At 38.3% G+C, this 26,593-nt stretch overlaps 1 protein-coding gene across 7 annotated transcripts in view; it reads left to right on the top strand.

The window, feature by feature from the left end:
• The window catches only part of lrch2 (leucine-rich repeats and calponin homology (CH) domain containing 2), a 106,327-nt gene that overhangs the window by 838 nt on the left and 78,896 nt on the right, over positions 1 to 26,593 (top strand). For all 7 annotated transcript variants that reach the window (XM_084114381.1, XM_084114382.1, XM_084114380.1 and 4 more), the window contains exons 2-5: positions 20,305 to 20,449; positions 21,843 to 21,969; positions 22,050 to 22,155; positions 22,356 to 22,492. In XM_084114381.1, the coding sequence (XP_083970507.1) occupies positions 20,305 to 20,449; positions 21,843 to 21,969; positions 22,050 to 22,155; positions 22,356 to 22,492 (515 nt within the window). The remainder of the gene's footprint in view (positions 1 to 20,304; positions 20,450 to 21,842; positions 21,970 to 22,049; positions 22,156 to 22,355; positions 22,493 to 26,593) is intronic.

Raw genomic sequence — 26,593 nt, 5'->3', positions numbered from 1 at the left:
AAAAACGTCGGTAAATGCAGATAGATGCTGTAGTGCCAGACAAAAGATGCTGCCCTTCGTCTCTATAATCTATCGCGCCTTTCTTCATCCTCTCAGTGCAAGTCAACGTGCAAGCAGCTATGGATGTAATTTAAACACGCATTTTATTTTCAACTAATGTTTAGTATTATAATTTAGATGTTTGTATTAGTATTAAGAGCTATTGTTGATCTAAATAATCTTTTTGTCTGGCAATTCAGAGTCTTGGTACTATGGGTGCACTATTATAAATATTGCAGTATAAAGTGGATTAGCTACATTATTGTTTCTAGAGATGAGGCTAGAAATTAAATGGCTGCATCTCTTTCGGAAGTGTCTGTGGTCTGTAATGGTAGTCTTGCTGCAGCAAACAGCCATTCAGATGTGAAGCAGACAGTGGGAGGAGGGACACTAATCCATTCATTCATGCACACTTTACACACAGCATCATGTCTACACTCCCATTCAACTGTATAGAGTTACACTAGTGGATAGGCCTTTTGTGATTATTTGGTTGTCTCAAAACCATTTTAGCTGTATGAAGGGTCGTTTGTTTATATCAAGCCTTGTGTTTTGATTCTCTCTCACACACGGCTTGTGTGTGTGATAACATGTTGTAGATAACACTAGACGTTCACTGGTTTCCCTGTTACTGTCAGGGTCGTTAGCATACAGATTGCGTTTGTTGATAGTATGGGGCTGCTTGTGTGCACTTTTTTGTGTGCATGATTTCTATGGATGTGTTCGAAAGAGGAAATAGTTGGATGTGCACCAGACTGTCACCTATAAGAGGAAGTGACTTTGTCGCTGACTCAACTGGAGATGTATGACTGCATAAAGAGAAGAGAATCCTCGTCTTGCAATCTGTGTTCACTTTTGTGAGAATGAGATTGCTTGTGTGCTTGTTAGTTTCTGTGTGTTTGACAGTTTGAGTAAATGGTAGCATGTGCGTACTAGTGTGGGTCTGTTCCAATGGCTTCAGTGACCTAATTGGCAGTCCTTATTGTCTGTTTGGCCACAAACTTAACACTGGAGTATGAAGATACCCCCAAGTCTCTGATGTTAAAGTGTGATAAAGATGAAGAATTCCTTCTCTTTGTCTTTCTTGCCTCATTTTTCCCACCAGTTTTCCCCTTTGAAGGGAGCTGTTTATGACATGAGTCAAGAAGATAGCTGCTGCATATATCCTTTTGTCGTCATTTGTGTCTTCATTGTTGAACTGGATCACATTTCTGTGAATATGCATGATCCACATTTGTTCATATGTCCCAATTCAATACATTGCAATGCATCTCATTCAATTTGATCTTCAATATCAGTTTCAATCCTTCTTGCGCAGTTTGCGTTACTATTGTCCAGTACTGGAGTTCACAGTGGCTAAATGTGTAATCTCACACCATTGTCTAGAAAAGACATTATGTGTGCATTAAAAGCAAATGCTTTAAATTCTGAAGAAGTGAGAATTCCATTAACAGAATGGATAAAGGGCTTCGTCTAAGTGCTCAATTCCGATTTATTGCTCTGATCCAAACGCGGCACGCAGTCAAGTCACGTTTATTTATATAGCGCTTTTTACAATACAGATTGTTTCAAAGCAGCTTTACAGAGATAACAGGAAAATAATGCAACAAAGTTTGTTTCCATTCTTTCATTTTTGTTGTAAAAAAAAGTATATATAAAAGTATAATATATAATATATATATATATATATATATAGCCGCTCTGGAGAAAACAGTGATGTCATCGTCAGTTCAGTTCTCATATAATGGTGTCAATGCAGGCAGATCAGTAATATTGATGAATATTAAATTAAATGTCCCCAACTAAGCAAGTCAAAAGCCAATGGTGACAAATGCGAAAAAGGCAACAGTGGCAAGGAACCAAAACTCCATCAGGTGATAGAATGTAGAAAAAAACCTTGGGAGAACCCAGGCTCAGTCGGGTGGCCAGTTCTCCTCTGACCAATGAACGAACAGTGTATTCAGGCAGCATTACAGGTCACAAGTCAGATTGGATTGGAACATTCAGAATATTATCCAGTTCCAACTGGTTGAAGGTTGAAGTCATGTATGGTATGGAGACGGGTTTGTTGAGGATCAGTACCGATGGCTGTCGTGTCGATGAGGCCTTCACAGAGGAGGGTCACTGCTGACACTTCAGGGATGCGTTGTGGTCGTGTCTAGGCACAGGTCCTCCATCTGATCTAGATACGGCCCGGATCCGGCTGATTACAGTAAACCCCGGAATAAACAGAAAGACTAACATTAGCGTGGATGCCATTCTTCTTATGATGTAACGATTACATCAGGTGTTACAGGAAGTGTTCCCGGTTCCGGCTGACATAATTTATGCAGCCTAATAATCATTTAACTGATTTAAATAATAGGAATGTATAATGTACTATGTGTATGCCAGGTTAAAGAGATGTGTTTTTAGTCTAGATTTAAACTGACAGAGTGTGTCTGCTTCCCGGACAATGTTAGGAAGACTGTTCCAGAGTTTAGGTACTAAATAGGAAAAGGATCTACCGCCAGCAGTCGATTTTGATATTCTAGGTATTTCAACTGGCCAGAATTTTGAGATCGCAATAGACATGAAGGATTATAATGCGTTAAGAGCTTGTTCAAGTGTTGGGGAGCTAAAACATTTAGTGCTTTGTTTAAAACCATTTAGTGCACGCAGTCATACGGAAGTAAACACGAAGAACACTTAAGTAAGTGATTATGCATTTATTTATAGTGTGATCTGCCGCCGAAGCCAGCGAATTTATGCGCTGGCAACATAAAAAACAAAGATGAGGATATGAAAAAAGAGTGGCGTTTTTAAACATTTATGATAAGAGCCTTCATGTTTTGCTTGTATATAGAGCTGTCAATGTAGCCTAATACTTATGAGTTCTTAGACATCACTGTCCTTCCACTACCTTTCGCAGCTGTCTTGATAACATCAGCTAGGCCTATGTAAAATCTTTGAAGTGACTCACATGAGCGCAGAATTGTGACAAATGTTGATCTAGAGAGTGACGTAAAATTTGCATGAATTCGGTCGCATTGCAAAATATCTGACCTGTATTGGATTTAGGACCACATTATGAAAGTGGCACAAACTGGAATTGAAAAGATCAGATTGCATGTGATTTTTGCTGTTCACACTGTCATGAGAAAAACAGATCTGAGTCACATGTGAGCAACAAAAAAAAAACCCCAGCCTTATTGCAGTGGTGAGGTTTGAAATAGTAGCTGAAGAAGTGTGTTTAAAGTAGGTACACATACTCATTTCTAAACCCATATCTGAGCAACTGAACAAGAATCTTTATGTGACAAAGACTGGCTTGATGTGAGATGGTTGGGTTTATTTAAAAAAAAGAAAAGCTCAGATTTTTCTCTACTTTTGGCTAATCAAGGTGTTTGTCAGGGAATGACCAATAAACTTTTTTTTTTTATATGCATTATCTTCATGTAGAAGTAAAGTACAAGTGGCATTTATTAACGATAATGGAAGATGAAGAAAAATAAAATGCTGACTGTTAATAAATATTGTTTTTTTTTCTTGTTTTTTATCTTAATATCATCAGACTTTTATCTTGCTGTAGTATGCACTATAGAATATTCATGTGCAAAGTTGCCTTTCATGGAAATGACTTGCATTAAGGCAGTTTGTGGTCATGCATGTATATGAATTATGTATGTGCCTATTCGTTGTGCACATGTAGTGTTGCTTTTTGGATCCCTGTATTAAAGGCTGATGCAGATGTATGCTTATGCTAGTCGTAACCACTTTTAACAGTTCTTACTTATTTAGATTTGACAAAACATAAGTTCATTTATATGGGTTCCCGCATGTGTGCTGTCAAAATCTGAAGGGTTGTACTGGAATTTATATCTGAAAATGCTGCTGCTCAGCCCAAATGTAGTGATTTTAGGTTTAAAGTGCCTTAAAGGCATACTCAATCCAAAAATTTTATCATTTACTCTCCACATGTCTTTCCAAACCAGTATGCATTTATTTCTAATGTGGAACACAAAATAAGATATTTTGAAGAACATATTTGGTTACCATTGCCAAAAGGTCATACAGTTTTGGAACAACTTGAGTACGAGTTGTAAATGATTTCATTTTGGGTGTTCACTTTTGCTCCAACAACAGCTAAAGAAAAGAAAAGAAAATCACATTTCCCTGACTTTCCAAAAAGAGCAAATATTGAGGAATATCTACAGAAGTCAGATTTGCTGTCACTCACTGAATTTCATTAATCACACTGGTAACTTCTATAACAAAGTAAAATCTCATAAGCCTAGAGAAGTCATTCACTCATGTGATATTTAGAAGGAAAAATATTTATTAATACCTTGATTATAATCACTCATTAGATATACATTGAAGCAGCAGTGGATTCCAGTATCAGTTTGTTTCAGTCTGCAATGTCACATTTTATAAACATTAAAAGTTGCAGTTATTAATTTTCCATGATTTAAAGTTTTTGAGAAATATCAATAAAATGTCATGAGATGCCTGGTGTTAACTAATTTTGCCATATTTAATAAAGTCAGAAAATGTCATAAATTGTGTGAAAAGGGTCCATATTTGCACACAAAGTAACAGGAAGTCCCAAGGCTGTTTGTAGCTGTGGCAGAGTGTTGAATGTCTCTTTTAGTGTCTCTCTCTTTAGGGTAATCTGAGTCTGTAGTCCTTCTTCCTCTAAGCATGCTATAGTTCTCAGTAGATCAGTAGCTATTAAAATCAAAGAACTAAAAGAGTGTTTTAGTTCCAAGGACCGATCTCTTGAATGGTCAGGCACAAACTGGTTTGATATCACAATGACTCATGAAGTTGAATTGCTCAGCGAATATCTTGAGAACTGAGATTGTGTCCATAACACTAGGTTTTTGTTTTGCAAACAGAGGTCAATGTGACTTGGATTTATTTATTTTGAGGCAAGACAGGCAAAAGGTGTTTCCAGGAACTAAATTCACACTTTTTAAATAGCTTGTGTCTGAATGAATGAATGACTCTTTGTGGAATTGTAGAAATGAAGAAATTCATTGCATATGTTTTGGAGGAAAATGTAATGCCATGCATGACACATCTTGATTTATTTACATTATCTTTTGCCTATCTTACCCCGTATAGATTTTACTATGTATTGTTGAGCCCTGCCTATCCCCTTCAGAGTACACATTAATAGCCCTCAAATTACATTTTTTATTTTTCTGTTGGCCTAGGTTACTCACTTGCCCTTCCATCACTTTTTTTCTGACCTGACTGCATGAAATAAAGTGTTATTAGGGCCCGAGCACCGATGGTGAGAGGACCCTATTGTTTTTGCTCTTCTTCTTCTTCGTCTTCGTCTTCGTCGTCTTCTTCTTCTTCTTCTTCTTCTTCTTCTTCTTCTTCTTCTTCGTCTTCTTCTTCGTCTTCTTCTTCGTCTTCGTCTTCGTCGTCTTCTTCTTCTTCGTCTTCTTCTTCTTCTTCTTCTTCTAAGTGAATCGCTTTTTTGAGGGCCTTAACATGCTCGAAAACTCATGAAACTTTGCACACGCTTCAGAAGTGGTGTAAATTTATGTGTGATATGGGTTTCAGAATTGTGTTGGGCAAAATGGCTCAATTATTGCCCCTACATTTTTCCCTGGCTCTACATTTCATGTACAGGTATGAAAATCGGTACATATATGTAATGACCCAATACCTACAAAAAAAGTCTCTTGGATAGTAGCCCTAAACACAACAGGAAGTCAGCTATTTTGAACTTCCTCTCTGATTTTGTGCAGTTTTTGCCATTTCCTGATGGTGTAATGAACTCCTCCTACAGTTTTGATCTGATCCTCTTCAAATTTGGTGAGTGTAATCTTAAGGCCTTTGCAACGTTTAATTGCGAAGATCTTGAGTTTTCGTCGAAGGGTGTGCCCTCGGCGGCCTGACAAACGTACACCCAATTTCAGCCTTTTGGTGATATATGCATGATCAGATAAGTTCAATATTAATGTTGCTTGCAGTTCCGATGTTGCTAGGCAACCACAGACAGCCTGCAGTAACTCAGGCATACAATGTCCAATCTGCCCCAAACTTCACATGTTTGATAAGAGTCCTATCCTGAACACATGGCCATGCTCATATTTGGTTATAGCAATAGCACCACCTGCTGGTAGCAGGAAGTGTGGCAAATACAAATTACCTTGACATAGTCCTCCTATATTTACATACTGCCCACCGTGCTCTGTTTTCCTAAAGGCACAAGGGGGCGGGGCACGGGTGCGAGGGCCCTTTTCATCGCTGCTTGCAGCTTTAATTTTATATTAGTCTTTATATTAATTAAGGGTGTCACGATTTCGATTTTAAATCGAAATCGATCGAAATTAATGCTCAATCTCGATTATCGAATCAAAAAATGGAATCGTCGATGCTGTCACGCCCCCATGTCACGTCAGCTCAGGTTGCCAAGCGAAATAAAAAAAAAAACACACGTGTTGAAGTGCTGCCAGTCAGAGCTGCCAACTCTCACTCATTCACCGTGAGACACACGCAATTGACACTTTTCACACGCTCTCACGCACAGAAAAATCGCGAAGCAAAGAGGACACGGAGACCGACAGACTAGAGCAGGTTACTTTATGATATTAAAAAAAATCTCAGCTCTCAGATTCTGTCAATTTTATTGCGAAATTCAAACAATAAATACCGTTTTGGCGCTTGTAAATGTTACGTGACAGATCCCTAGCGCACGATCATCTCTACTAGCTAATAAAAAAACAAAAACACGAACACTGTTGAAAGATACAGTACAACTTACTGAAATGTATATTCCTCATACATAATATCGATCAATCAGTGTTTTTCATCAGCGTGAAGAGGTCAATAACATAGCTGGAGAACAATTATGTAATATTTACCTCAGGAAAGCCATTTAATGACCATAATATAGGCTATAGTATAGCACGTAGTTGGCAAGAAAAAAATAGCTATAGAGAGTATTTTGCTATATACGTGTTCTATATTACATATTATATTTCTTACTTATATCATTAAATAAAGTTGTTATTATAATAAAAAACGCATTATATTTAATTATTTTTAACCTTAAATAATAGCCTACTACCAGTTGATAGGGCTCTCTGTATGTTTACAGCATTAGGTGAGTTGTTTTTTTGTTTTGTTTTTTGAGACAAATTAACGCCTTATTAATCTTGTGTAGCCTACCTAATGTTTATCCAAATGAGTCAATATTAAATCAAATCACAATAATTGATTTGAATTGAAATAATAAAAAAGCATAGCTTACCAGAAATTGTACCATGTAAACATTGTAACATGTTGTCACTAAACCTAATAAAATTCAGTTTTGAATGTTAGTGTTAGTGTTATTGAAAAATGTTAGTGACAATCACAATACACTTATTGTGATGCAATTTTTTTTTTTACAATCAAACAAATCGAGAATCGAATCGAACCGTGACTTTAGAATCGAAAATGTAATCGAATCGAGGATTTGGAGAATCATGACACCCTTAATATTAATATTGTTGTATTAATTGCTATTCATTTTTATAATATTCCTTTTAATTTACAGCAAATAATTTGTTTATACTTTTTTGTGATTTTACTTTATTGCAGATCACAAATAACACATAATAATTAACTATACAAAACCAAGGTTTCCAGAGGTGAATTAAAAAAGAAGACGAGCACAACAGAAAGCACATAAGTAGGCTGCCAATACACGTTAGAATTACAGATTTGTTTCCACATTTTTTTCTTCTTCTTTTGAATAGTAGCTTGAAATTATGCCGCTATTAATGCATAAACACACCTTTACTGTAAGCTTTTTCAAAGTATTTTTGTTATGTTACCCAATACTCAGCTAGAGAAAGAGAATGTCAACTTGGTGACATTTAAATCAGTGGAATTACCAAAAACAATGTTCAAAGGTTGTATCAAGTCATAAAAATGCATGGGGCAAGTGACAGCACCGTCACAGTCTATTTCACTGAGCCCTGCTATTCAGCGTTATTAGATTTTAAGATGAACTACGTAACTTAATTTTGCTGGTGTTGCTTGAGTTTCCTTGCATGTCCTCCTGTGATGTACACTCTGGTCTTGGGATCTTGTGACAGTAGGCAGGAGACCTCTCTGCCCTTCACAGATGAACACACACACACACACACACACACACACACACACACACACACACACACACACACACACACACACACACACACACACACACACACACACACACAGCACTCTCCAGAGACTGAGGTAATTACACATGATCTGACATGCTGGTCCCATCTGTAAGGTGTCAACTTCAAACCCTTGTGCTCAGTATCATGGTCTTTGTAGTTCGGGCAGCGCATCACAGTGTGGTGAAGCTTTGCAGCACTAAGAAAAAATATTTTTAGGGAGTATGCATTGAAAAGTTAATAAAGTAACAGATAAATCAGTCAAGAGGGATGAATGCACTCAGTGCAGTCGACATTGAGAAATGCATCTAAAACAAAATTAGGCTAATTCAGGGTTAAAATGAAGTGAAACTGATGACATATGAGTCAGCTCTTCTCACTTTCTGAAGGTAGTTCTCAGGTCTCTGATACTGTAGCTTTATTAAACACTCATTCTGAGCTCTAGGCCTTGGCTTTTTTAAAATGATAATCGGATTTGTCTGTTTACTGTTTATGTTAAATCTGTCAGGTATTTTATTTCTTTCTGATAAGCAAAAAAACTATACAACGACATAAATTTCATTTTACTAACGTGATCCAAACCACATCCATATGTGCTGTTGTGCTGTGAAATCTTTATTTTGGATTGAAATATGTTTCAGTGTGAACAGTCAGATCGGATTTCATCCAATTTTCGTCTTTCAGGACATTTGTAGCTTCAAACAAACTGCAGCTGTGTTTGGATAACACTCATTTTCTCTATTTCCTTTTTCTGTGTGACATTCACTATGTAGTGAATAGTGAATGATTAAAGGAGTCAGCAGTTTTAAGCAAATACATATGCACGCATACATAAAATGTTGCTTATATATTTCACACTGACACGCTCCTTGTAAGTTTATCATAGTGAGATGTCATAATATGAGCAAAGGAAAGATTTCCCAGTTTTTTTCCACACTGACACCTACTTTCAGTCGTTGTATAAAAATGTCTCCTGACATTTTTGTCATTACTGTTGCAAGCGTTGTAGATACACCGCATGTTGACTGCGCTGTTTGTACAAGCGATCCAATTTCGTCACTTGAGTTAGTTTCATGTTCTGATACACATCACCTGCTGAGATATAGTGTTTATGAGCTGTATATGTAAAGTTTGGTTTTCAAGTCTTTAACACCAAAATGGTGTGTCTAATAGTCCTAATTAGACTGAAAAATGTTGACATTATTTTGAGAGATTGTTCTGGCATGTTAGAGCAGTGTTTGCTGTGTTTCTGAGCTCTCACTTTGTCCTGTAGAGTATGAGACAGACGCAAACACTTTTTCAGGTTGCCTTTTTGCTTTTAAATTGAACAAAATATAATTATTGGTATTGGTAACACTTTATTTTGATAGTCCACTTTAGACTATACTATAAGTAACTTTGCATCTGCATGTCAACTAGTAGTCATTAGAGTTGTATACAGCGTGTGTCAGAAACGAAATGCCCATTACCATAACTGAATTTCAGCTCTGGAGTCTTTGTAAATCCTTAGCGATTGTACACACTGTAAGGACAGTAATGATGGTGTCGATTATCAATTAGAGCGCGAGTCCAATGATGAAACATGGGAAGAAATAGTTATTTAACCCAAACCTCCATCACAAGGACGACTTAAGCAGGACATTTCTCAGTGATCGTACATTATGAGATGCCTCTAGCAGCATTAACAAGTGTGTGTCCATCAAGAAACTGATGAGTATATTTCTAAATTATTGCAGAGCACATGTGGTAACTGTATCATTCACTGTGTCAATAACAGCGCATGCATTTAGCCGAGCAGCACTAACGTCAATGACGGATGTAACATTAAAGTTTGTAAAACAAATCTTGCTCCATCCATAACAGATGAACTGGAACCAAATTACAGTAGTGTTTGATTGGACATCAGTATCTGAGGTTCTTTTCCCTTTTTAAAGTCTAGACTCTAGAGGCCTATTTATTTTATCATCATAGCAATGCTTATATGCTTATTTTAAATGTATTATTTGCATTAACATAGTTTTTCCCTGCTCTCTGAGATTGCATCACAAATCCACAGTGACAATCAGGTCCAGACAGTAATTTTTAACCTGAGAGAGTGCCAATGTTGCTTGATGACCAGAAACAACAAAATGGTAAATACAAGCATCTCCAAATACCCCTCTTTTTCTATTGATAAGACAGAATATACTAAATGATGAGTAACTAGTGGTGAATTTTAAGTTAACATAAAGGTTCATACAGGATGTGAAATGACTGGATGTACTGACAATTAACAAAGTTGTACTGTATGTTTAAGGGGAAATACTGCATCATATGACATGTTTCTCTGTAAAGTCCCTGGTAAAGAGTGAAACATTATACAGTGAGGTGCTGTTTCATTTGACTCCCTTCATTCAGACTCTTTTCACTCTCTTTCTCTTAAACACTCTGTCAGTTTGAACACACTGTCCTCAGTTTGAACATAATTGGATAGATTGACTATTATATAACATTTATTCTGTGCAAATAAAATGAGATACAAAGAGCGAGACAGACAGACAGAAAAATTTAAGAAGTCCAAGTCCACAAAAAGAAAATGAGATGAATACATGCAGAGAACAAGAGAATATCTGTTGTATACCCTCTTTTTCTGCAGTCTCTTTCTTAATCTCGTACTATGTCAGTATTGAATGCTGAAAAACAGCGCTGCTGGTCACCAGTATGCAGTGCTTTGGATGCTTGTCCTTAGTATGGGATATAAATATGCTTGTATCCCCACTAGACTTACTAGCAAGTTCTCTTTGGTCAACTAGCAGTGCTGAATGTCTAGCATCACCACCTTTGCATTGCTTTGTTGATTCACTAGATAGACAAGTAGAAAACCATTAACCAGCCAGGACTAACATAGAAATTCATGCCTGATATTTGGCCATATTGTGATTATCCACATAATGCTGTGAAGCCTGCTATTAACAGATTTGCTACTCAATAATTTTGAAGTCTGTAAGATTTAAAAAAATGTTTTTAAAAGAGCTCTCCTTTCCTTACCAAAGTTGCATTTATTTGATCCAAATGAAGTAATATTGTGAAATGTTATTACAATTTAAAATGTTAAAATTTAAACCGTTTTCTATTTTTTAGGGTTAAACAGAGATGTCCTTGTCAATATATAACTTGATGAAGAATATTTATTTTTTAATAAAACAGATACATTTGGCCAATAACTATTAAATGCATCATTATGCAAAAAACATGAGCAAAGTTCTCAGCATGAAAGACCCATGACTGTCAGATCAACATTCTCTTCAGTATGGTTAAAATAATAGTTTGAGTAGTGCAAATTTGCAAATAAAACGTGACTGCTTATATAAGGTTGTTAACCGTGACTGGAAGATTGACAGGCCAGTTTGCGGTGACAGAATGCAAATGACTATGCGACACAGCACAATGTTTTACGTGGTAGTAATGCCCCAAAGCTTCTCTCACGCGCTCAAACGTATCTACTTTTTATTAACAAAAAGAGTAGGCTACAAAATAATAGTTTGAGTAGTGCAAATTTGCAAATAAAACGTGACTGCTTATATAAGGTTGTTAACCGTGACTGGAAGATTGACAGGCCAGTTTGCGGTGACAGAATGCACCGCAAACTGATGTTAAAAAACAGTTATTAATGTTAAAAAACAGTTGTGCTGCTTAATATTTTCGTGAAAACCGTGATACATTTTTTCAGGAGTCTTTGTCTAATAGAAAGTTCAAAAGAACAGCATTTATTTGTAATAGAAATCTTGTAACAATGTAAAAGACTTGACTGTCACACTGTGTGTTAACAAACCACCAAACCTCTCCACTCCTGTTAATTAACCTGTCACTCTGTGAGTATCTATTGCTGGTTTCCATGGTAATTGAAGGAGGGTGGGTCAATTAAAATGAACACCTCACCTCACTATAAACGTGCTGGGACTGTTGCTCAAGCAAGGTTGTGTGAGAATGATTTCTGTGTGTGTATGCGCTGTTTGTGCATGCTGACGAGCCCTACACACAGCAACATTAGGGTCTATGGCAGTCTTGTCTGATCATATTAAGAGTGATGTTTTTTGCATTTCTGTTTGATGCTGCGAGTGGTGCAGACATTCACTTCAGCTTTAAATGGATAGTTTACCCAAAAAAATTATATTCTCTGTCATTTACTCATCCTCATGTCATTCTAAGCCCATAAGACTGTCATTTATCTTCAGAACACAAATTAAGATATTTTTAATAATCTTATTCTTAGCATTTTTGTTCATCCTATTGAAAATTTAGGTAAGCAACATTTTCAAGCTTCATGAAATATGGTAAAAGTAATCCATATCAATTGAGCAGTTCAATCCAAGGCTTCTGAAGAGACACAATTGCTTTATTTAAACATTGTAATTTAGGCTATCTAAACATTAATCATCGCACACCTGTACATTGTACGCATTAAACGGAAGCTTGATGCACAAGGACCAGTGATGTTTGTTCTTATGTCACACACACACAAACTTGAGAATGTTGATTTCCTAGACTTTACCTAGACTGGGCAAATATGAAAAATATCTTCATTTGTCTTGAATGAACGTTTTATGGGTTCATGGTAACAACATAAGGGAAAGAAATTGATGACAGAATTAAAATTTTTGGGTGAACTATTCCTTTTAAGCTCAAACATGCTGTCTGCCAACCTTCATTCAACCATTGGTCTTTGCAGTGTTTTTGACTGAAGTATGTTTTCTATAGATCTATGAATTCTCTATAAAATGTCATATTTCTGGGTTTTGTCCATGAGAATTTGTTCATTTTTCACAAAGGAAATTCATTGGTAGCAGCAGCAATCAAATTCAATCTATCATTATGTTTACAGTGGACAGGGTTGAGAATCTGTTGTCTATAGCCCTATTCGCACGGGATTAGTATTACCTAGGGACCTCCGGTAATTTGTAATAATCGCAGAGGTCGTCTGTGATTTTTATCCCGCACGAATCTGCCATGTCTGTAAAAATGTCTGTAAAAATTCCCCCGAAAATTGCCTACCGTATTTCGGCCAACACAGGGGTCCTCTGATAATACCAGTCCCGTGCGAATCCCCATGTCTGTGATTTGGGCTGTTTTTCTGTGAGCCTATCGTTTCCTAAAGAACGTAATAATCATTATGGGCCGTTTTAACAGTCCATTTTACGTCTGTATTAAAACTATTTTAACAATAAAATCTCTCGATATGCTCTACTCCAATCCGATTATAGTTTTTCTCCAATAAAAACTATGAAGTGCTGCAAAAGAGAAAACAAGCTACAGTAAAGACGTGATCCGGAACGTGATACTGCAGCGCGATCTTCGTTTCAGCACGTTCAGCAATGAAGTGTGAATGGGTGGGCGTACGCTGTAAAGTCCGTAAACTCGAGGGAATTACGAATATTTATTTGCCTGTGTGAATGAGCCACCAAAAACACAGACGTCAGGGGGTAATTTCTTAATTACAGAGGTCCAGGGGTAATACTAATCCCGTGCGAATAGGGCTTAAGAGGGCAAATATAAAGAAGACGGATAAAATATTCTGATGCAGCCCATTATCATATTCATGAAACACATGGGGCACTGAGTTAGCTCTCTCTCTCTCTCTCTCTCTCTCTCTCTCTCTCTCTCTCTCTCTCTCTCTGTGTGTGTGTGTGTCAGAAACGTGAGCCCTATCCTTCTCATGAAGACATTAAGGAAGCCTGCTGATAGCCCGTATCATCTCCATTGGCCTTAAGTCCATGCATTAAAAGCACATTGATTTCTCATTTGTGTGTGTGTGTGTACGGTGGGGGTCTGGCACCTTCTGCTAAACAGCTGTGCCTCAGTCTAAGTATTGTTTGAGTAAAAAAGACAGATCACAAAAAGAAAGGAGAAATGAGAAACAAATAAAGTGATCATAGCTGATAGATATCAAATCAGGATCTCGTTGCAAATACACACAGAGGAGGAAAAAAAGATTTCCCTTTAGTGAGCTCTCTTTCACTGGTTTTGTGCCAAAAGATGCACGTGCACTGCACACATACACAAAACTACTGCTGGAGATGCTGAGCTGATATTAGAAATGTCGCTGTCTCAATGAATTCCCATCAATTCATCCCTCTATCGCTTCCTTGCTCACTTCTCCTGTCTCCATCCAGTATCCACAGTCATTTACACACACACACACACACACACACACACACACACACACACACACACACACACACACACACACACACACACACACACACACACACACACTTGTTTCACTAGTGAGGACATTACATAGACTTGATATTTTCGATGGCCCTAAACCTGCTCTTACTTCTAAACCTACGCATCACAGAAACATGTGGAACACTAGATTTAAAAATAAAAAAATAAAAAAAACGTTTTGCCGATTTATAAGCCTTTTTAACCAGTGAGGGTCAGTAAAATGTCCTCATTAGTCAGTACAAAGGCGCTGAACGGTAAACACCACATTCTCTAGCAGTCATCAGCCTGCGCAACTCTCACTAGCTGGCCTCCGTTACACATGCAATGCAAGAGTGGATTTCTATTTATCGTAGCAGAAGCGCAACAAAATAATGCTTCACAAAAAAAAAAACGAAGATGGTGAATCAACGACAAGGAAGCACAAAAAATGAACACGCATACACAAGAGTAAATAGAAACAAGAGTTTGTTGTTAGTTGCCAACAGCACAGCAGCTCCAGATAAACAGTGACACTTAAAATAAGTGTTACTCCCGTATGGAGTGGATTTAAAGCAACCTCTGCGTCTGTTTTCAGGCCTTCCCGCTCTCTTCAGCACTGAAAAGCTTTTCTAATATAACGTGGGTCCTAAAGCTCTTTCCTGACCATAACCCTTCATCAGCCACACAACCCTTCTAACCCAGTGATATTCTTATGAGCTTATCTCTTTTGTAATGTCTCTCAGCCATCTCTCTTTCTGCAGTCTTTCTTCATATCTCCCTCTTGCTCGTTCTCTCTTCTCCACCATCATACATAATGCTGATTGGCTACACGGTTGTTGTTGTGTCGGTCCAACCAACTATCAAACAGCGTTTTTTCAAATATCGCTTACCCCACCTTTAAAGGGATAGTTCACCCAAAAATGTACAATTTTGTCATTTATTCCCCCTCATGTCATTCCAAAACTGTATGAATTTCTTTCTTCAGCAGAACATAGAAGATATTTTGAAGAATGTTTTATAGTTTAGAAGTTCTGTTCCCAGTCGTCATGTCATATTATAAATATTGCACTATTGCAAATCTGACTGAAAATGATTTTTCATTTTTAAAAGCCCAAATCCCTTCACTAAAAAGTATTTTGAAAAATCCTCCAAAAATAGTCAGGTCACTGGTAAAAGGTGTATTATAATATAATGATTAAAGGGCACCTATTATGACTCTTTTCACAAGATGTAAAATAAGTCTCTGATGTCCCCAGAGTATGTATGTGAAGTTTTAGCTCAAAATACCCAACAGATCATTTTTTACAGCATGTTTAAATTGTCATTTTTTGGAGCTCAGAAAAATGCGCTGTTTTAGTGTGTGCCCTTTAAATGCAAATTAACTGCTGCTGCACGTCACAGGGGGCGGAGCCTCACGAGCTCGCGCTCAGAGCCAGGACAGGACAACGACAATCTCATCTGATAATATCAGAACAGAAACTCTCAGTTGTGGTGTTAATTTCGACTCGGAGTCGGACAATAATGCCCACAGAGCCAGAGAATATATGCTGTATGGAGATAGAACAGGTATAGTTTAGTTTAATTATGGTTGTAACTAGTGGTCGACCGATATTGTTTTTTTGATGGCCGATGCCGATATCTTAGAGAGCAGGGTGGCCGATGGGTGATATAAAGCCGATATTTTTATATATATTTATTTTAATCAATATTTAATAAATTATAAATAAATTATAAAACAAATCTTTAAAATAAACATGCTTTTATACTTTAGATGGCAACTTCTTGAATCTGCAATCCTATTACAGTATTTTTCACAAAGTGATTGTTTAGAAATATATGAATATGTGAATAAAAAGAAGGTAAACACTGTAACAGGGCACTCAGTAATCTGGTAATATTGTGCGCACTGGTAATCATATTTTTTCAAATAAAGACAAGGTAACGCTAATTTTACATAGAGCACACAGCGAAAACGATATGAATATGACACAGTTGGCAACTGGATATATCACAGATATGAATATGACACAGTTGGCAACTGGTTATATATCAGCATATTTTAAAATGAAGGATTTAAAGTTTTTCAATCGCGTCTCCTATGAAGCTGATCTTCTGTTCACATTCACTCACTTCGCATGGACCGACCGTCACTTACAGACAGTAATGCACACTTCACAAGATATCACAGCTGGATTCGATTAAATCTGCAAGGTTTGTGAAATGAAATGTTTATTAGATATTCAGAGATTTGTTTAAATGACATAGATGCGCATTTTCTGAATGTTGACGGCAAATGAGAAAGTATTTTAGCCTGATTGTTTGCCTTTTCTGTTACAAATAATATAAAAGCAAATGCTTTACTTTACTTACTTCGCATACCATTTACTTTCTTTGTTTACCAGTTCTGTCTAACAAAGTATTAGATATGACTGACAGAGATCGTAAATTAATGAAGACGGAGAATGTGAGTGAGCGCTGCGTGATCTGAGGAGCTGCCGTTGCCGTTCTCTTCTGGCGCTGGTGTTCTCAGCGCCGCCCGTCAAAATAAAAGTCCGGAGCGCCGTCAAAATAAAAGTCCCGCTTCCGACACATCGGCCAATCAGAAAAACTGATCGGCCGATGCCGATATTTCAAAAATGCCAAATATCGGCCGATATATCGGCCTTGGCGATATATCGGTCGACCACTAGTTGTAACTTATTTGTCATCTGCTTTTATCCACTATTAATACAAGCCTGCTATAGCAAACCCCATCCGAATGATGACCAAAATATACTGATGAGTTCAGTGAAGTTTATTGTACATCACACAAAAGATGAAGCGTTAGTTTTACTCCAGAGAATCACTGTAAGAGCTGAATAAACACAGTATAAGAAGTGAGCATTAAAGTCTTATCCATAAACTCTCTCTCTCTCCCTTTCCTTATCATCAACATACACAGCGAAGTACACAAAACACTCGTTACAACTAAAAGTAAACAAATATATACACACCTTCTCAGTGGGTGCTTAATAAACTGGTAAACCTTATATCCGTAAAATGACTCGATGAGCTGTCATAAAGTGCGTGCTCTCACTTTCATCTCTGCCGTGGTCAGTAACGTTAGGCCTGTCGCTCTGAAGACCGTAAGCTGGATCACAAACAGTACAGATCCATCCTTGAGTAACAACGGGAGTAAATGAAGACTGCTATGTTCATTCTTACATCCAACAACAACACACCTCAATCGCTTAGGAGACATTCTTGTCTACAGCTGTTCAAGCGTCGAAACAATGGCGGACTCTGTGTCCAGCTCACTCAGGGCGGGTCTGGGCTCAAACTGCAGTGTCAATCAACCGTCGTGGGTGGGGCCTGTGCAATTTTACGTCACATTGCATAGAATCTTAGAACAGCTCATTCTGAGACAGTGCTTATGATTTATTGAGATTGTAAAAAAAAAACTGGGTGGATTTTTATCATTCTAGGGTGGTTTTGCTCACACACTGCCAACACACATTTATGTTCAAACACCATGTAAAAGTGAATTTTGCATAATAGGTGCCCTTTAAAGGTTTGCAGGGTGGTGCAGGTGTGGTTACAGCTAACCGGCCCATATTAAAGGGGAACTTGGCAACTCTAGCCATTTCTTCACTGATTTTCACCTTTTTTGTCACCTTTTCACTTCCCCCTACAGCTGTGGGGTGTATATTTCACAACACTGTCGTAAAAAAACTCACTTGCGGCACCCTCCTCTCCCTTTCTACCGCTGCTCATGAGCATTTGTTTTAATCGGAGCCGGCCAACTTTATCGCGTGGAGCTATGTCTACCGAGGTGGGTAATGCATCATACACAGTATCATAAAACAGTATTGTGTTTATGTCGAATTGCTGTAAAGCAGTTTGTGTTTCTCGCTCGTTCTCGGTTCTCACTTTGCACTCTTCCGACCGCGCTTTCTTCGTTTTCTTTGTCGACTCTGCCATGATTCACATCTGAAATGCGTGCTAGTGTCTTCCATAGAGGCTGCTTCATATGTTGTTGATGTATGTGACGTCGTGCCGTAAAGCAAGTCGTGATTCTCGCGAAATTTGGCGCCACCTCTCAAACTTGCATTGCTGGTTTTGCTGCTTTGCTATCGGGATGATTCGCCCTACAAGTAGTTCATTTACCATCGAAATGATTTTGAAGCTGTTATATTAAGGTATACAATCTTGCATAGTGTGCCTTTAATCAGCCAAAACATGACTCCTCGGGCCCGACTGGACCAGAAAAAGATTTTTACTTTGTCTAGCACATGATCACCTGCACATCTGAAAATGATACCACACATATAAACGTATGTATAATACTGATCTTTTTAAACGTTTGAGCATTTGAAGTGAAATGTTGCGTGGTGTGTAAATGTTGACAATGTTGAAGCCCGATTGCTAAACTAACGTGAGTCTGCTGTGCTCTCTTATCAGCCAACTGAAGGCTGTTCAAGAGGAATTTCTGAGGTGGAGTCAGCACAGTTTGGGTTGGTAACGGTTGCCAAGCAACACTGCTCCAGTCTGTAAGAGTTGCCAGGCAGCACAGTTTCAGGTTGGCAACGACCGCTGCACAATCAAATAGGTTTTTTCTGCTTACATCTCATTGGCTGACAAGTGCCAAACCCATAATATTGAATGAATTCATCTTTGCTGGCATTTGGCCTCTAACTCCTGAAGGATGTTATCTGTAAAAGGTCCAAAAGAATTCTGAAATGATATCATTCCCATTATGTTTGTATTTCTTCTTTTTCAGTCTGCTTTGATATAGTTAGTCTTTTATATTTCTCTCTTTCAAAGGGGATGTGAATTATAGAGGAAGTTGACATGACTTTTCTTCTGCTTGCATGTCTGCTCCCATGGTAGCACTGTAGTAATGACATCTCAGTTCTGATTGGTTGAAGTTGTTATAATTCTGGGTGGGTTTTTTTTTTGAGAGCGAGAGATTGATGTCTGAGGATGAGGGCTAACATTTTATATCCTTTTTTTTACGTGCTTTACCAGTCAAAATGGTCCCAAATGAAGCCAATGCATGATGAACCATTAACTGTCTCAAAGCAACACATTCATCATGATTCAGTGTGTTTGAACAAATCATTTGAGTATGATTCAATAAGACCTCTTATATTGAAAAAAACAAAAAAACAATTTGTAGAATTTAATGTTTTACTCTTTACAATGTAAGATCTGTTATATGCTTTCCCCAATATCTGTTTGGCTTATGTTTGATGTTAAATGTCATTGTAAGCTTTTATGAAAGTTGAATAAAAAAAAAAATAAAAAAAAATAAAAAAAATCTATAAGTCACTTGTCGCCACCTAATGGCATAATGATGTAACTGGCAAGAAAGTATAACTGACTATCTGCTAACTGTTAACTGACTAACTGTTGTGGAATTGCATTTAAACATATTTTCAATGTGATAATTTCTTTTGACCATTTCTTTTAATTAAAAGTGAGTGGGTCACATTCATTTCACTGTTGTGAATCTCAGCCGTTTTTTGTTAGGTGTCACATCAGCAGAGCTTGTGACGGAGCTCTTCACACTGCATCTGAATTAAATTGACTGCCTTGACAAATCAATAATTACCTGTCTTAATCTCTCTCTCTTGCATTCTCTCTGTGTGTGTGTGTGTGTGTGTGTGTGTGTGTGTTTGTTACACTGCTGCTTTGTCAATGTCTGATAAGGTGAAACTCCTAGAGATCAGATTAATCAACAAATTAATTATTAAATTATTCAGTCATTCTACCTGTAGACATTTCCTGAGTAACAGGGGCTTCAAACTTCCTGTTTGTTTGGATGTGCAGTACACTAGCATGCATTATTAATTTGTAAATGTGTGTATCTTTCAGTTGAAAATGTTCACAGTATACTTATTTGCCATGTTAAACTGACTTTAATTTATCTTTTTCTTTACAGATTTGTCGAAAAACCGCTTTTGTGAACTCCCTCCAGAAGTTTGTATGTTTGCGCCGCTGGAGTCTTTAAACCTCTATCACAACTGCATAAAGGCCATTCCAGAGGCCATTATAAACCTACAGATGCTCACCTACCTGAACATCAGGTAACACCCACACTTTGTCTTTGTCTGTTAAAGGGATGGTTCGGAGTAATTTCAACCTAGGGTCTTTTGCACCATGACCTCGAGCCAAACACCCCCCGAGAAGCTTTTTTTCCCTTGGTCGAACATTATTAAAGTTAGAGCTTATTTAGAGATATCAGCTGAATGGCTTAGTGAAAGCGCTAATGGATCCAAGGTTGTATCTTGTAAATTACCCCACTAATAATGCCCAGAATGGTACCAAACTTATACAGTAGTAAAAATAGGTTCTGTACTCATAAAACGAGGCATTGGAAAGTTTGTAAGTACATCAGGAGTTTATTTAAATAACGCTTGCCTGACGGCTCATGCTACTGCTAACCCAGATGTCGAGGTCACTCTAGTTTTCACCCTAGGTTGAAATTACTCCGAACCTCCCCTTTAACATCTCATTATAATTAATCTATTTCTAAGACTATCTTGACATCTGTCTATTATGCTGTTGTTGATCAAGCTGTTATAAAAATAATGTCTTTTGACTGAAACTGCTTTTAAAACAAATTCAGACCCAAAGAAATGCATTGGAATCGACTGCAGATGCAATTGTTGTCAAGTAAACTTTGTGCTCACCAAGGCTGTGTTTATTTAATCAAAAATACAGTAAAAACTAACATTGTGAAATATAATTACAATTTAAAATAACTAATAATAATCTTTCTATTTTAATATATTTTAAAATGTAATGTAATACTTCGGTTCCAACTCAGAATTTTCCGCAGCTTGTTTGGGTCAGTAAGTTGTTGTTTTTTTAAATAAATTAATATTTTTATTCAGTAAAGATGCATTTATAATGTTGCAAAATAATTTATTCCAAATAAATGCTGTTCTTTCTATTCAGCGAAAGAATGTTGAAAAAAAAAAAATGCATTGTGGTATCCAAATAAGCAGAACAACTGTTTTCAACATTGATAATAATAATAAATGTTTCTTGAGCATCAAATCAGCATATTAGAATGATTTCTGAAGGATCATGTGACACTGAAGACTGGAGTAATGATGCTAAAAATACAGCTTTGGCATCACATGGATAAATTACATTTTAAAATATATTACAATTGAAAACATTTACTTTAATTTTGTAGTAATATTTCACAATATTTTTTCTCAAATAAATTTTGGTAAATTTCTTTTCATCAAAAGCCTTGGTGAGGCTGCAGAGACTTCTTTCAAACACATAAAAAAATCTTACCAGCCTCAAAACCACTGAACAGTAGTGTATTTATGTCCAGCAACTGTAAGAGCTTTAATTTCTTTCAGCTGTTGTGGGGGTTTCCTCATTAAAGAAAGTGAGAGATGGTATTAAATAGTATTTATTGATAGACTATTAAACCTAATCCTTGTGTTTTGATGTTTTCAGTCGAAATCAGCTGTCCGTTCTCCCCAAGTATCTCTTCATTCTTCCTCTGAAAGTGCTTGTGGTCAGCAACAATAAACTCCTGTCTATTCCTGAGGAGATCGGAAAGGCCAAAGACCTCATGGAACTGGTCAGTATGTGAAAATACACGTGTAATTATTGTATATGATATGTTCGTATATACACAGTTCATGCGTTTTCTGTGTTCAGGACATCAGCTGTAATGAGATCCAGGTGCTTCCTGCTCATATGGGGAAACTACTCGCGCTACGAGAGCTCAACATACGAAGAAACTGGCTACAAGTGTTACCAGATGGTACAGACACAGAAAAAGACAGATCCTATATCAACAGAAGCATCAATCAGATAAAACTACAAAAGCTTAGCTGGATATAAATTCACATTCAACACATTTAGTGTTTATGCTAGTTATGCTACTTACTTTGAGATAGGAAGGCATTTCTCATTATATCTTTAGTTTTCCCCTTTCTTTCTCCTTTACTCTCTTTCTCTCAGAATTGTCTCATCTGCCGTTGATCAGATTGGATTTCTCTTGTAATAAGATCACTGAGATTCCCATATCTTACCGCAAACTTAAGCAGTTACAGCACATCGTTCTTGACAACAACCCCATGCAGTCTCCTCCCGCCCAGGTATTTCAGTAGTACTCCTCTGTTACTGTGCATCTCTTCACATGTGTGGCGCTGAAGCTGAAGACTTGCTTGATTGTTGTTCCTGTCTGTTGGTAATTTCTTTTCTGTTGGCGCCATCCAGTGGCTGATATTGCAAAATACATACAGTAAAATATCAAGCATATTGATGCAATAATGATGGTATTAACTTTTTTTCTAATCTTACTTATGCTGGGTACACACCAAAAGATTTTTTATATCATAAGATTTTCAAAATGTGATAGACCACAAACATGAGGACAAAAAATCCTAGATTTAAGCGTTTTGCTCCTATAGTGTGTGGTGTGCCATGATGTGACAAAGACAGCACACCACACACGAACAGATTTTCAACCAGAGTCTCGACTGTGAACACAGGAAATCTCGAAAAATCTCGCGAAACTTTAGAATAAGCATGGCGGATGATATGCAGGAAGAAATTGCGATGATGGTGTTTGGAATGATTTTCACAGAAAATTCACGTGAAAAAACCATTGTACCCACCATTATATATAACCTTTTATACAGAAATATATTCATTCTTTATTGTCTTTTATTCTTTATTGGATTTATTGTCTCTTTAGATAAAGTTATTTAATCCCTCTATAGAACCTCACTAAACCCTTAACACTCAGCTTCCCGCAAGTGTGTGTATGTGAGAATGACCGTGTCTTCCATCATCTCGCTTTCTGATTGGATATTGTTTTGTTTCACGTGATAATCTCCAGAACGTGCGCGCATTTGTCCTCGGGGTTCCCCCCACACATCAGGATTTCTGATCGTAAATATGAAACATGTTGAATATTTAAGATTCGCGATCGGGGCGGCTCCGACGTTCTTCCGAGCAGGTTCGGAAACTCTTAACACACCTCACACCAAGGGAAAATCTGATAAGATAATCTGTTGAACCATCAAGATAGTCGGGACATAGCTAGGATTGTCGGAAGGGGGGAAATCGGCCCAAAATCAGCCCGATTATCTTTTGGAGTGTACCCAGCATTAGGGTACCATATAGGAATGCCCCCTCAAAAAATAAAATAAAAAGTCCTGAAAAAAACACTATTAAGCCCCTTTCACACAGCGATTTGAACCCGGGAAATTGCCGGCAAATTGCCAGAGCGCCTTCTGTGTGAACGCAAACTCGACCCGGGATTTATGCCGGGATCGATGCCGGGTTGGGGACCTAGTAACATTGCCGTGTTCAGTCCCGGAACGCGCGCTGTGTGAACAAAAGCCGTAATAATGCCGTGTCGTAGTGATGACGCTGAAGCCGGGATCGTTTGCCAGATGTGAAACGGTACGTAATGCGCAAGTAAAAAAATGCACAAGCGTGGTTTCTCTCTCTCTCTAGAGAGAGAGAGAGAGAGAGATCGCAGCTCATAAGCAAACTTAAGACGCTGCTGAGATTACAAGTCACATCGATGTCACGTGTCTTTACGGGATTTTTACGGGTTGTGTGTGAACACCTGATTCCGGAAAATCACTGGCAGTGTGAATGAACCAAAATCAAACGAACCCGGGTCAAATCCCGGGTCACTTTATCCGTGTATTTTCTGGAATCTCTGTGTGAAAGGGGCTTTACAGAGTCCACAATTTTCCTAACTGTTTTCAACATTGATAATAATAAGAAAAGTTTCTTGAGCAGCAAATCAGCATATTAGAATGATTTCTGAGGGATCATGTGACGACACATTTATCTTTCTGGAGAAATATAATTAAACTTGGTTTGATTGTCTTAGATGTTCAAGGACTTTGTAGCGTTTAAATTTTAGTGAACTTCGAAAGTTTGAATCACATTTCAAGCATAATTTCTGCATTGTGTATTATTTGCCTAAATAAATGGGCTACTCAACCACTCAACCCCCCTCCCCCCGAAAACACAGCGAACCTGTTCGTCACATCGTCACAGCCCTAACCAAACCACACTTTTCATTTTCCAGTTTGATTATTGCAAGGATCCATGGGGCCCATCAGCCGTCACACTGTCCTTAAGCAATGCACTTAACCCAAGTTCCAGTGTTGTTCTTGCTTGACACATGCTGCTGTACCTGTGGTGGGCAGTAAATCAAACGATAAAATTCTTGTTATAAAACGGATAGTTCCAGTCCTTGATTCTGATTGGTTGAGCCGCGTACGAAGCCGTTGTAAATTACTCAACAAACATACACCTGTGACCGCATTACATTAGTATTACTGCGCAACTGCCATTTGTGGCTTGCAACTTGAGGCAATTTATGTGCCACGAGAGAAGCTCGCCCGTCCAAACACCGCACGCCGGTCTGCCCTTGAAGACCGCACCCCAACCAGTCAAAGAGGCGTCCGTCATGACAACCTGGCGACGGCAAAGTACACCCATCTTGACCATCTTGCGACACTCTCAGCAGGCGGAATGCAGACAAAGAATGGCGGATGCCCCTGAGTTTCATCCACCACAGGAATGGTCTCATATGAAGGAGACCCAAGGGCAGCACAGGAGAGGCTGCTGCCATGAGCCCCAGAAGCCTGCGACATATGCCCACCGCTACATGATGGCTGAGCGTGAAACGGGCCAAGCACGCACGGAGACTGGAAACTCGAGCAGGGGCCAGACGGGCCTGCATCAAGAGAGAATCGAGTTAGACACCCAGGAAAGTGGTCTGCTGAGAAGGAGTTAAGACACTTTTCTGAGCATTCAACCTGAGCCCAAGAGACCGGAGGTGGTGGAGAAGGACGTCCCTGTGACGACACACCAACTCTCTGGAATGAGCTAGAATGAGCCAGTCGTCTAGATAATTTAGCACACGGATGCCCTGGAGCCTCAAGGGGGCCAGAGCTGCATCCATGCACTTGGAGAACGTCCGCGGAGCCAGAGCTAGACCAAATGGAAGGACCCGATACTGATACGTCTTTCCCCCAAAGGCGAACCGGAGGAACTTCCTGTGCCATGGAATGACCTGGATGTGGTAATAGGCGTCCTTCAGGTCCACGGTGACGAACCAGTCCCCTGTTCGAATCTGTGCCAGGATAGTTTTCAACGACAGCATCTTGAACTTCCCTTTGTAAAGGGAAAAATGGGACGCAGACCCCATCCTTCTTTGGGACGAGGAAGTAGCGGCTGAAGAAACCACGGTTCAAGTCTGAAGGTTTACCTGAATTTTACTAAACCTGAGGTTTAGTATAATGCCACCTTTATACTCAAAAACATATATAGAGGATGCATTACATATGTATTACCTTATTCAAATTGAAATGAGTGACCATTTTAGAGGGTTCACACACAGGCCTCTGTTCGGGCTAATTCAGAGTTGTTTATGATCAAAGTTATACATCTCCAATTTAAGCTACTTTTGGGTGCAATAACTTTTACATTGAATGTCAAGTCTGTGTCCAAAAACACGTGCTGAGTAGGAGTTACATGACAAAGGCTAAATCGTTTACATCTCTGGTTCACCCCAAACAAAGATAAAACTTTACAGTAATCTCACAAAATCATGTATTCCATAAGTATGTAATCATGTCAGTGCAATTTAGACAAGTCCAATGGATTCATAGACCCAGAAAACATGGAGTTAGGCACCAAGATTACTTGGCTAGGTCAAATGATGAAGGAGTTTGGACATTTTAAGGGCTTCCTGCCCATCTTGGACACCATCTTGAAAATTACACCTTTCTAGTGGTCAAACTTTGGTAAACTTTTTGTATGTTATTAAGGACACCTAATACTACAAAAAACAGCTGAGAAACCTTTTGTTATAATTTTTTTAGGGTTAGGTATTTTTTTTTCCATATATGCAGCCGCCTATGTGGTGCTCTCACAGGTTACCAGGAGCTTAACGACTTCACGAACCGTAACTACCACAATGTTAACAGAAAATAAATAAAGTCAATAAAAGGCTGATTTGACGTTTACTTGACTGACAGGACAACTGTTTCAGTGGTTGCCTAGCAACATAAACGCACTGCTTGTTCTGTGTGATAGGGCAGTGCTGCGTTTTCCAACCTGAAAAACGCGTTTGGTGTGATCGGGGCCTAGGGGGTTTTCCGCTCCGTGTCGTGCCCAACAACGGCCCTTAGCTGTTCTAAATCCACTGTAAAACAGCTTCG

The sequence above is a fragment of the Abramis brama genome (genome assembly GCF_963993115.1).
Source record: "Abramis brama genome assembly, chromosome: 5".
In the NCBI taxonomy this organism is placed as follows: domain Eukaryota; kingdom Metazoa; phylum Chordata; class Actinopteri; order Cypriniformes; family Leuciscidae; genus Abramis; species Abramis brama.
Note: the sequence above shows the minus strand (reverse complement) of the source record. Positions and strands in the feature narration are given on the sequence as shown.